The sequence below is a fragment of the Microcebus murinus genome, chromosome 27, assembly GCF_040939455.1.
Source record: "Microcebus murinus isolate Inina chromosome 27, M.murinus_Inina_mat1.0, whole genome shotgun sequence".
Lineage (NCBI taxonomy): Eukaryota > Metazoa > Chordata > Mammalia > Primates > Cheirogaleidae > Microcebus > Microcebus murinus.
Genome location: NC_134130.1, coordinates 8501175 through 8514486, shown reverse-complemented (window position 1 = coordinate 8514486; position 13312 = coordinate 8501175). Strand labels below are relative to the sequence as shown.

Below are 13312 nucleotides of genomic sequence, written 5' to 3'. Positions count from 1 at the left end.
TCCCCACAAGTTTACACTGAGAAATCAAGAGGCGGGAAATGGACGGTTATTATTTTAAGCATTGACATATGCTTACCATTTTGTGAAATCAGTTGTGGCCTCGTTCTAATCATGCTTAAAGAGGAATGTTCTACACTAATTCTCGTTCTCGCTGGCATTTCAGTGAGTTGGGCATTTGCTTATGAAAGGCAGTCATACATTTTGCTGTTAGGTTCAGTGCTCATCCCAGAGAAAGATAACTTACCAAATGAACTATTTTTTCAAAATATGATACTGGGCATATTATTGTCAAAGCCTAGAAAAGATCGACTGTGATCCTAAGATGTTTCAGTGTGTTTTGAAGACCAATATGAAAAATGTGGACTATTTTATTGGGACCAGGAGACGATGCCATAAATGAGTCCCCGAAGGAAGGCAAAAGAGGTTGAATCATGATAACAGGAAAATGAACCATAGAAATGCCAAGAAACAAAGTGTTTTCCTTATTCATGATAACTTAAAAATATGTTGAAAGTTTTATACTTGCTGCTCTGCATTGGGTATGTCAAAGACATGCTAAACTAACATTTTGGTAACAAAAGACAAAGAGCAAGATAGTTAGTTACTTATCCAGGCTTAAAAAATTATGTTGCTGAGAACTGTGGTCATTACATTAAAAAGATATCTGATATGTTGAGAACATAAATGTGGACTCAGAAGCATAATCCACTGATCTAACCACTCTGAAGTTAAAATTTAACCCATTAATGATAACTATTCCTAGCTATCTTACAATATTTTTAAAAATTGACTCCTTTTGTAATTTGTACAGTGCTCTTGTGCAGTAGGTACAGAACGGAGGTCATAATACCCATACTTTCATATCACATCCCCATACTTCAATCATAATCCCCATACTTTCAATGGAGAGAGGCTGCAGCCCATGGAATAATCTGTGGCAGAATGTGGATCTGAACCAAAACACAACAGGTCTTTAGTTTCTGAAAAGGAAAGCAGAATTTTCCTATAGGTACAGTGAAGGCGGGAAGAAACTTCTGCCCTGAGGCTCGCTCTGTAGTTGTAAAGGCAAGAGACATGCCCCGAGGGAGTCACGGGTCCTCAAGGTGGTAGAAAGCAGAACCAGTCCACTTCGCCGCGCTGGCTGGTGGAGAACTCCACGTGATCACCGTGCCCCTGATTATTTATTACTGTGACAGTCTGTGCTTCTGTACTCGCCAGAGTGAATGTGGAAGTGACCTGAGCATGGCCCAGGGTGTTTGGTGGCAGAGGCCGTCTTTACTCCGCATCAAGGACTGGCTGCATCTGAAGCTCAGCTGGTAGGAGGTGGGGAGGGTGCCCACACAGCAGAGTGGGGCAGAGGACCGAGGTGGCTTCGCTCTCTACTGCACTCGCCCCTTAGAATGTGGACGGTTAGGCACGGTCCATAAGAAAACTTAGGTAAGCAAACGTGCCTCCCAGTTGGGATGCAATATTTAATATATGTCTCAGTTTTTTTCCCCTATAGTTTTTTATCTTCAATTTCAGAGAATTACTGCAATTTTATTTATGTGGTGGAATTGTGACTATTCTAGACTTGTTGTGTGCATCTTTTTCATCTAGGATCTATGTTAATTAGAATGTTTAGTATTTTCCTATAAAATATAGTTTTAAATAGGAATATATTTACCACTTATATGTTCATGTATGTAATAAATATACTTTTTTTACACTTTATTTAATATTCTCCCAGCAAAATCACTGAGTTGACTAATAAACTGACTTTCACAGCATTATAACATAGATCAGAAGGCATTTCTCCTGCAATTCTTTTTTAAAAATCTAGAAACAGGAATAAAATTGTCTCTTCTACATTAACTATTGGTAGAATAATTAAGAAATTAAGTGCATTTTATAAAAGAAAAATATTAATACTTTATCCATCTGTACTGAAAATTGTACAAAGTACAGTCTCTAAGTTCCCTCTGTTTCTTACATCTCTTAAATAGCTTTTACTATTTATGGTGGTTCCTTTATTTTTTCATACTGACAGAAAAAGAAAAACAAATCTAGTCATTTTACTAACATAAAAGTTATCTGTAATGCTAAGATATAAAGGCAGTTATAAAAAGACAAAGACCAAGAAATAAAGATACAGAATTGGCTTTCAGGACAGGAGCATCAGAATTTACTAGAATAATATATATGCAAAGTACAATGTTATTATATTTTACTTAATAGATACCTTAGAATAGTCTATATTCTAATATAGTTACAATCAGGCTTCTGGAGTCAGACTGTGTGGGCTTGTCTATGTTCTGGGCAATAACAAGCTGTGCGGATTGAACAGGTTACCTTATCTCTATTTCTCTCTGCCTGTTTTCACATGTATAAAACAGGGACAACAGCAGTACTCATTTCATAGGGTTGCTATAAAGTTTTGACGAGATAACGTGTACAAAGCACCTGAAGTAGTTTTTGGCATATAGTTAGTGTCATGACTTGAATTGTGTCCCCTTCAAAGATAGATTTATGTCCTCAAGCCTGGAACTTGTGAATGTGACCATTTTTTGAAATATGACTACAACTTAATCCTGTAATCAGGTTAAAAAGTGGTCACACTGGATTCTGGTGGACACTAATCTCACGTGACTGTTGCATAACACTAACCGGAAGAGGAAATGTGGACACAGACACGGAAAGGAGGGACAATGGCTCCAGGCGGAGCTCAGAGGGGCTGCCAGAAGCTGTCAGAGGCAAGGAAAGATCCTCCCCTAAGGGTTCAGAGGGAGCCTGACCCAGCCAACACCTTGACTTTGGAATTCTACCTTCCAAAGCTGTGAAGAAAAAATGTCTGCTGTTTTAAGCCACCTAGTTTGCGGTATTTTGTTATGGCAAGCCTAGGAAATGAATTCAGTCAGTATTCAGTTAATTAGTTATTATTAGACATTACTATAGGCCAGCTATAATATTTAGGCTTTGATCTTCTATATTGTAAAGAAATAATTATGTTTGCTCACAGTACAAACTCACAAGCCTACATTTCATGCCTTTCCAAATACACAAGAATCGAGCTCAAGCTCATTAGACAAAGTTCAACTCGGTACCATATGAAAAATTTGGAATGTACAGAAGTGGCTAGCCTGCAATGCAGTCAGAAAACTTAGCTTGCTGACATTTCAGAAGGAAGAAACAAACAACATGTTTTCAAGGTTATACTAACTCTACTATGCCATAATTGCTCTGGAAGCATGGAAATCATTTTGCATCTTATTCTGATAACAGATGAAACAGGATCAAAATGTTCTTTTGTAAATGTTTCTAAACAGAAACTGTAACTCATTAACATCTGTGGACTTCAATGTATTAAAAACCGTCATTATTTAATGCTATCAAGACAGAAAGCCAAGTCTCAAATGTCTTGAAAACCTTCATTTAAAATCTTCAGTTTTTGAAAGAAAAGTTGATTTTCAATGTGTCGCCAAAGCATTCTAAAACAGCCACAGATAGCAATGGAGCACAGCTGAAAATTAGTTGACTGGAAGACTGTTTGATGTGGTACTCGGCACCTATAGTCCCTGGCCAGGGGCCCTTCATGGACCCCCACACTTTGGAGGACTCTGCTCTGGCCCTCCCCCAGCCACATGTCTGCTCACAGCGCGACTATCCCTTCCTCCAGAACAAGCTCCTGCCACTCAAACGCAGACCCCCAAATTCACTGCCCAAATGACCCTGGGCCTGCTTCTAAGGCTCATGTTTTCCTCTTCGCAGGCCTGAAGGCTGTCTAAGAAGTGCTATTTGTAGGGTAGTGAGGGGCATACGGACACAGCTGGTATGTGCCAGCTGGGTTGTCCCCAAGTCTACGCTCAAGAGTCCTCACAGTCAGAAAGTGGGAGGAGAAAGGGGTGGGTCCCAGGCAGGAGGCCAGCACTCAGGCCTCCCGGTGCCACCACGTTCTGGCACAGAAGTGGTTTGAATCTGAGCATTCTGAATTTTACTGTGGGTAGGAGGAGACTAGACTATGACAGTTTCTGAGATTGAGTCATTTATTTGCATAACTATATATATATATAAATACTACATAGCATACAGCTCTCCATTTATTCTTGTGCTAGGCCCCAGAAATGTTAGAGGAGAATCTAGTGGCATTATTGAAATGTAATCACCTGTCATGCCTTTTATTAATCAAATGCATGAAGCTAGTCTCTGTGAACATTTAATAGAGCTACTACTTCAGGTTTCAGTGTTATAAGAAGATACTAGGATAAAAATATAATGTGATACATTTATTGGGGGTCAGAAAAGTAAATTTTTCAGGAGTTATAGGAAATTAATAAAAACAGAACTGGCTGATCTATAAAGCACAATATACTAGTCAATATTAACTTAAATATCCACATTTCTAAAAGATTCATTTCTTTTAAGTATGAGTAAAATATTATAAGTATTTATTAAAGGTATAAAACAGGAATTTTAAGAAATAATTTTTGCTTATATATTATCAGATATATAGTTTTATTTTTCTACTCATTTTTCTTTCCATTGCTTAAATTTTCATATTTTCAGCCCAAAATATGGTATATTGACTAGTAGTATATTCTTGAATATATTAGTCATATAGTAAAACAATGTCTACTATCATAACAAAAATGTCTGTATAATCAAAAGATTTTTAAACCTGTGATTCCCTAATGATCGATACTACAAAATTATTGTATGATAATTCTGAGCAATTTAGTTAAACCTTCAGATCTGTGAACTAAAATAAAATCTTAAGGCTCACCCCCCCCACCAGCTGACTGAATGGACCCCCTCTTGGCCAAGGGAATATCCTAAAACTAAATTGCCTGCCAGGAGGAGGGAGGTCAGACAGGCTTCATCATGCCCCCCTCCCTTCTTAGAGACATCCTTTTTATCCCTTTAACAGGCCTAAGGGTATGCAAGACAAGCCTGTAAGTCCTCAATTTACACAACGAATATGTCAGGTGGCTTGTTTCTGATTAACAGCTCCTTATCATAAAACACTGCAAGACTTTAGACAAAGCTTCATGTCTTTAACCAATTACAAGTCAAAGAATTTTTAAACCCAACTATAACCTGTAAGCCTCCCACCCACCCCTTCCAATGTATGCCTCCCACATATTGGTTTATGACTTTACCTGTAACCCCTGTCTCCCTGAAATGTATAAAACCAAACTGTAACCCAGCCACACCAAGTCCACTTGCTCAAGGCATCTTGGGCATGGTAATGTAATGGTCTTCTGGGTAATGGTCCTCAAATTTGGCTCAGAATAAATCTCTTTAAAATTATTTTACCAAATTTGGCTTTTTTTCCACTAACAATCAAAAGGAACTTTCTAGTTAAATGAACCCAAAAACAAGAATCACTACATGAATCATCTGTGACAAGGGTGATTTCAGAGCTCTTGCTGGTTCATATGACCTGGCTTCAGCTATGAAACACACCGCTGGCTGTAAAGCTGGAAAAGGAGTCATGGCACTCCCACACAGGCAGATTTCTGAGCAAAGAATTCCTTTCGTGGTCCCCCAGCCATGGTCAGCCCTCTCCCCTGGTGCAGACAAGCCTCAGCGAGCGGCCGAGCTATGCTGGCATGGAAAAGGACAGGTTTCCAATGGCAACATGCCCCTGTCAGGCTCCGCCAGGCCTGCCCCTGCAAAGATCAGTTCATCACACATCAACGACACACTTACTCTTGCACAGCACTGTCTCTCTTACCTGGGGTATTCTAAATGTCAAATGAGCGGCACAGATAATATATGCTGTGGGTTCGTAGGAAGATGAAATTATTGAGGGTTAAACACTAGTCATACTATTATCCAAATAAGAGCCCCATTCTCATCTTTGCAATTTTAGAAAATTTCAACATAGTGGGAGGGGCAGGTTTTCAAAGGCACTATAGGGTATGATTCCAAGCACAGGTCTTAGAATCCTATATATCAAAGAATCTAATCCCAGTGCTACTGTTTACCGTGTGATTTAGATATATTACTTAAATTCTCCAAGCCTCAGTTTCCTCATGTGTAAAATAGTTTAAAATAAAACCTATTTTATAACATCGTTGTGAAGATTAAAATAGTAATATTTTAAAAATACTTAGGTGGGTATATCATAGAGGTTTATTCTTTACTGTAGTTTTACATCTGTAGATACACTGTATATTTATACATCACAAAGCTAATTACATTTTTCCTAAGTAGACAAAATCAGCAGGTCTCATACACTGACTACAAAATTTCATTTTTGCATATTCTATTTAGTTTCTGAATGTCATCACAATTCATCTCTATTTTACATAATTATTAGCATAGTGATATATAAATAGACTTATGATATTACTGAATTCTCTACTGAGTAATTTTTGAGTAATTCTCTATTGAGTGTTTTTTAGTGATTAAACTCCAACTCAAGGAGAAAATATCTTTACTATTCATTCCAGACCAATTTAAAATGAAAATTATAATTGGGTAGCAACTCAGCTATTATACAACAATGGATTTCAAAAACACAGACATTATGCAACAACCATTCTGGAATAATACGCCCTTCTAATGAAAGCTCTCCATTACAGCTGGAATCCAAGAACTTCATTAAAACCACTGGTTGTATTTGTAGTAGAAAGCAAAGAAAAAAAGAAAGTCCTATAGTTTTCTGATAAATACCTGGACGTTTTATTATAAAGTGCTCACATTTTATATTTCTTCTCTGTGATGTTACCATAAGCTATGGTCTTTAACATTCTCAGCGCTGTGTACAGCTGTCCGGGTTGTATATTGCAAACTCTAGGGCAGTCCATTCACATAGACTACTATGACAAACCCAGCAGCTTTGTGAAGTTCACAACCCGAAATGTGGTGTCCCTGGTTCCCTGCTTTCACTCCACAATGGACTCCCTGTATTAAAAACCAGAATTCTATGCTCTCAGCTCTGAACTAAATGCCCTGAAATTAGAATATAATTGATCTTCAGCTTCTTTAGATAGATCGAAATTTTTGGAAATTAACAAGTTAGAGTCACAGTTGTGTGTCATGAGACTTTAAACATGTAGCAGACATTAAGGACTTTTGATTATATGAGATAAGAATAAAAGTGGAATTAGGATTATGTCTCAGTTTATACAGCTTCCTTCTGGGGGCCATGTAAGACCATAGAAACAATCAGTAGAAAGCACAGCAGATTCTATAAAAAAGGAGGAGAATGGTAAACTAAAGAAAAATAAGATTAAAAAGTACTCTTAGATATGAGTACTTTACAGGTGACTTGTGGTTTTTCCCAGCACACTTCGAGGTGGGTGTCGTGGGCAACCCTGGCCTAAACTAATAGTTCTGCTGTGGAGTCTGACATTTAGTCACAAGGGAACACAGTTCTGAGCCTTTGGTTTCCTCTGTCTGCCAGTGACATTTAAACCTGGAATAGTAGATGAGCATTTGTCCCTTATAGTACAATCGCAGAGCTTTGTTGTTGTTAGAATATAGATATGCTTAACGTTTTCATTTCTAACCCCAGATGGAATTCTGACTCTGAGACTGGAACAGGAACAGAAGCCAGAATTGAGATTCATGCGTTTCTGCAGTTGCACATTTTCTTTGTTTTTAGGAGTTTAACCCCAGGTACCTCAAATTAAAGTTGTGTGGGCAACACAACTTTATAGTAAGTCCTCCCAGAGCACAAATGAATATATGTCGAGTAAACATCCCATTAAAATGTAAACATGAAAGACTGCTCGGTGCAGCTGTGGTCTCACCATTTGCCTTGTGCTGTACATCTGGCGGAAGCCGGTCTAGAGCATACCACGGACAGTCTGGCTGTGTGGAACAATAAAACATTATTATAGCAATATGGACTTCAAACAAAACACAGTGGCAAGTTAAAACAACGTCATCATGCTATGTGGCTTTTATTAAGCAGACAACACAAAAGTAATTTCTTTCCAAACCTGTCGCCTTCATCCCACTCACCTCCCTTGTCACTACCACCATCTCTCATCTCTCCCCACCCCTCTAGAATTTTTCCTACTTTGTGGTTGTGGTATGTTTTCTTTCTTTCTTTCTTTTTTTTGAAACAGATGTGTTCTGGCTATCTGCAGAAGTATAAACACTTTTGTAAAACTTACTATACCCCTTACATAAAACAAAGCAACTTACCATCAATACATACTTTTTTAAAAACCCTCACACTGGAGGCAATGAGAAGGCCAGGAAAAAAAAATGCAAGTTTAATATAAGTTTTCTAGTTTCTTCAAGGAAGAAATCTAAGCTATTAGATGGGGACATGGCCTGGAGAGTTCAGGATGGCGAAGCGGGGCTAATCTTTCCCTTTGCACTGTTCTCCAGCAGAACCTACTCTCTACATTGTTCGACAGTTTAGTCTAGAAAGACTAGATTTTTCTCGTGGGATTTTCTCTTAGGTTTATACTAGTTAAGAACAGCTAGATATTGAATGTCAGGGAACATGTCAAACAAATTGCGTTGAATAAACAATAAACTACAGACCTGAATTATCAAGATAGTTCCAAGGCCGGCATCTTTGTATTTAACTCCTGGGAATGGAGCAATCTCAGCTTTACCTGGCCACAAAGTAGGTCTACTTTCTGCTCTGAATGCTCACCCCAGCCTCCTACTTCCGTGCAAGATGGAAGAGAATATACATCTTTTGTTCTATTATTCCATTATCTCCTAAACATAACTTGAGGAAAATTTCTCTAACATGAGCCAATAGAGAGCACTTACAGGGCTGCCAGACCACTACAAGTAGCCTAAAAAGTTCAATTCCCTGAGAAGACACTGAGAAATGCTCCTTTCTCAGAGTGGGGTACAGTCTGACCCCACTCTGCCCTCACTCAGGCACCTAGGCTCTTGTCCCCTTCGGCCTATGAAAAAGCTAAAAGAGGAAATGAGATCACCTCTGGATTTTATCTTCTCGTCTATTTTTAGATGCCTCCAGTAACACACATGGTAAGTGACGTGAACCTCAGTTTTCTATCCCAGAAGAGTTACCAAAAGAAGGCGAATATGCTGCAATGTCACCAGCATTGTTGCCTGGGATTTAATTCAGGTTTAGCTATAAGCAAGAAACATGGAATATTCTTTTAAAATGAACTCTGAGGATTTTGCTGTAAATTCTACCGTTACATAAGATTTTTTTAAAAAATTGAATACTGCTTGAAACTGTAGGCCATTACGCATGGACTGGAGTCCTGTTTTCAAATGTGGATCTGTGTTGGTGCTAAGTTTGTGTGGTCTGGACGTCCTGGCCCCTTCTAGGTGACAGGGAAAGTCTGATGATTGGTGCTAAATTTGTGGGATCTGGACGACCTCGCCCCTTCTACATGACAGGGAAAGTCTAATGAGAAGGTGAACTCCTTTCTTCCTTCTGTAAATGAAGATTTGACAAAAATGCCATTTTTCCTCCTAAACTTGAATGACTCATTGGTTTTATCATTAACCTTTCACAAAAATATTTCTCCAATCCCCCAACCTGTAGAAGCTAACTTCTAAATAGATTTCTCTTTATGTTTCCCACAACCTTAGTATACTTCTACATTCTTGAAAAAAAAAAATGTTCAGGAATGATAGTTGTGTTTGAAGAGTCCCAGAAATGTTTCTAGTAAAGACTGAAAAGGAAGCAAACAGGTAAAGAAAAGAGGAAATGAGAAAGGAAGAGTGAACAGCACTAGTGACTGGTGACAACACGAACATCAAATTCTCAGCAGTGTGCTGTGTCACCCCAGGGTCAAATAAGAGATGCTCATTAAATCCTGACATGCTTGTGCCACCCAAAGAGTCATCATCTCCTCCCTGGGGCCATGGGCTTTGAGTCACACTCAAGTACAAAAGTGTGAGAGGTTTCAGGCAACCAAGAGAATCATGCTCTCTATAAGTGCTGTGCCAGGAAAATCCAGTTAAAATCTCTCAATTTTTTTGTATCATTAGAAACACCGTTAATAAAAACTAAGGGAAGCCGGGCGCGGTGGCTCACGCCTGTAATCCTAGCACTCTGGGAGGCTGAGGCGGGCGGATTGCTTGAGGTCAGGAGTTCGAAACCAGCCTGAGCAAGAGCAAGACCCTGTCTCTACTATAAATAGAAAGAAATTAATTGGCCAACTAATATATATAGAAAATTAGCCGGGCATGGTGGTGCATGCCTGTAGTCCCAGCTACTCGGGAGGCTGAGGCAGAAAGATTGCTTGAGCCCAGGAGTTTGAGGTTGCTGTGAGCTAGGCTGACGCCACGGCACTCACTCTAGCCTGGGCAACAAGCAAGACTCTGTCTCAAAAAAAAAAAAAAAAAAAAACTAAGGGATGTGGGATGAACTGTCTGAGCAAATCCAAAATCTAGAAAAATGCGTAACTCTTTTCCTGGATAAAGTTTCTGTCTATGTAGGCAAAATGGAGAGTAGATACAGGCATTCAGATTGTGGGAAGAGGGTGGGGTGGATATTGCCATTGAAAAGGAAAAGAAGGGTGCTTCTGGTTTGACTTATTCAGGTTGACTGTCCAAATCAATTCCACTCACAAATAATTGCTCAACTGTTCACTTCATTCTGCCTGGGCAGACATACCCATGGAGAACAGTTTAAGTGGGTCACTTTTTCTTGGATCCTTTAAGAAAATCCTTTCAACTGGAAAATGTCAAAAGCTATTTTGCACATAGGCAGCCATATCCACAGTAGTTCAATATATGTTTATAACTTAAAAAAGCATCTCATTTTTTGTTTGGCCATATCTACTTTTCTTTTTTTTTTTTTTTTTTTTTTTTTGAGACAGTCTTGCTTTGTGCCCAGGCTACAGTGAGTACCGTGGCGTCAGCCTAGCTCACAGCAACCTCAATCTCCTGGGCTCAAGCAATCCTTCTGCCTCAGCCTCCTGAGTAGCTGGGACTACCTACAGGCATGTGCCACCATGCCCGGCTAATTTTTTCTACATATATTAGTTGACCAATTAATTTCTTTCTATTTATAGTAGAGACGGGGTCTCACTCTTGCTCAGGCTGGTTTCAAACTCCTGACCTCAAGCAATCCGCCCGCCTTGGCCTCCCAGAGTTCTAGGATTACAGGTGTGAGCCACTGTGCCCAGCTTACTTTGCTTTTCTTTATACATGAAAATGTCCTTTGGGTAGAGTCAGGTATGCCAATTTAAAATGACCCATATAAAATGTTCTATGTTTGTTCAAGAAATCATACTTCAATTTGATACCTTTCAATTAATTTATTCATATCTATGTGTCCTGTGGATTCAGTGCCTCAAAGATAATTATATTGTACATTGACCACTGAAACTGTATGAATTAGAGGCTGAGAGAAAATAGAAGCTCTTTTTATAGACAACATTACATGCCAAAACTCCAGAGATGCACATAATTTTTTACCTAAAGAGAATACTAAGCATTTATTGGCCAAAATGAAAACTCTTACTTACCGGGTGCTCCTGTGGATTCTGCACAGCCCCAGGGCCCGTGGGTCCCCAAGGATCCCGCAGGTGGAAAACCAAGCCGCAGTTACAGGGTGGGAAATACATCTGGGGAGAACAATGCTGTGGGTTCACTGGCAGTGGGTGAAATTGGGGAGTTACACTGACATTTGCTTTACACAACAAGCTTTGGTTTCAATCTCGAGGTGCCCAATCTGGAATAATTCTAACTCAAAATAGTAAATATATCAATATAGATTCAGGACCAATACAGATGGGAATCCAAGGCCAAATTTTATCTGTGGTGAAACTATAACCATTTCTTCCTTTTGAAGAAATTAGAAACACTTGAAAAGTATACAGAGTTAACTTTTTTGTTTCTGAGTTAGTGTCATAGAGGGTCCTCATTAAAGAAAAACCACCCATTGAGTCATAAAATACGTTTTCTTAGATTGCAGCCAGAGACCACTCAAGTCCAGAAAGGACATTAGGAATTAAGAGGAATGATATTCATTCTTTAAGGCCACTAGAGAATGCACAGGATAGAACGCTTCAGTGACTAAGAAGACATGATATTTTCTTGAAAGAGGCAAAATCTTTGCTATGGGTTTCCACTGTAAATTGTGTGAGCAACTGCAAGAGATACCAAGGAAATATATTTCCCAGTTAGTGGGGCTATGAAGACTCTCCATTTGAGTGAACACACAACTAAGGCTTGTGCCACTGGAAACATGTTCTGGAAAGCATGTGTTTTTCATGAGTGTCAGGGTTCAAAGTCTTTGGTGGTTCCCAAGCATGGTCTACCCACTGATGGTTTAGTTGATAACGAAAAGCATGGGTTGTTCTAGGCCATCTGTAGCAGTGTATGCCTTTAATTGGGACCATGAGAAATGCTGTACATGGGAATGAATGTGTGACTGACACTTAAAGTTGCCATTTCAACTGTGACAAGAGGGCTTAGGTAAGGACCAACATACCTGTTTTAATCGCTTTTTGAGTTTTTCTTTCTCCATCTGACAAGCTTTTATCTACGGACAAAACAAAGGCCTTTGTTTATCAAGAAGAGTTCATGTCATTAGTTCCCAAGGCGCTCTTGACCCAGCTGTCAGCAACCTACTCAGAAACCTGAGGGCTGAGGCACTGACAGCAGGAACGCCAACAAAACAGTCACATTTGGGGTTTTCCAATCATGCATTGATCCTATCTTGAAATTCCCAAATGAAGTTTGGAAAGCTGGATAGTTTTAAATGTTATTCCAACTTTTTGAGGCCATTGTAATTCTGAGTTTTAAGCTGATCTATTTAGATACAGATAGAGAAGCAGCTTCCATTGCGTACTGAATGAAGTTGGAATTGGTCAATCCGACATTCAAAAGCATCCACAATAAATATTAGAAGCTGTGCATGCACTTAATACAGGCCAGACACTGATCTAAATCCTTCACATACAATAACTTATTGAAGCCTCCTAATGCCCCCAGGTGATACTTAATATTATTATCTCCATTTTAGAGATGAGGACATGGACACAGGAGATGTTGAGTGACTTATTTGAAGTCATACTTAATGACTTCTCCCAGTCACATCTAGCACAGTCACCTGCCCTGGTGTCCCTCCACATCTGACACACCTAGAGAAAGCTCGTTTTTCTCTGAGTTTTTATTAATGCCATCCTTATCCTTATACCTCATTTTCCACATCCCTAAAAGGCATGGCCAGATGTCCCCTCCTGTGTGATACTTTTCCAAGTCGCACTCTTCAAAATTATTCCTGCCTCCCTTGGTCTTCTCATGTAGAGTTGTGTATTTACTATGAGACTTTGTCCAATATGTGCTATGTATAGTCAATTCTTGCTACTGGCAGTAGTCATGTTCCATAAAGTCAGAACAAATACTGAGTTAGTGAATTCTG

At 39.2% G+C, this 13312-nt stretch overlaps 1 protein-coding gene across 2 annotated transcripts in view; it reads right to left on the bottom strand.

Annotated features, from left to right (window-relative positions):
- Positions 1-13312, bottom strand: part of TNIP3 (TNFAIP3 interacting protein 3) — a 59073-nt gene that overhangs the window by 752 nt on the left and 45009 nt on the right. The window contains exons 10-12 of one of the 2 annotated variants that reach the window (XM_012745866.3): positions 12380-12430; positions 11412-11510; positions 7740-7796 (exon numbers count right to left, since the gene is read on the bottom strand). In XM_012745866.3, coding sequence (XP_012601320.2) covers positions 7776-7796; positions 11412-11510; positions 12380-12430 — 171 coding nt within the window. In that variant the 3' untranslated portion in view covers positions 7740-7775. Of the gene's footprint in view, positions 1-7739; positions 7801-11411; positions 11511-12379; positions 12431-13312 lie in introns of both variants that reach the window. The other variant, XM_020283947.2, reaches the window with a different exon arrangement.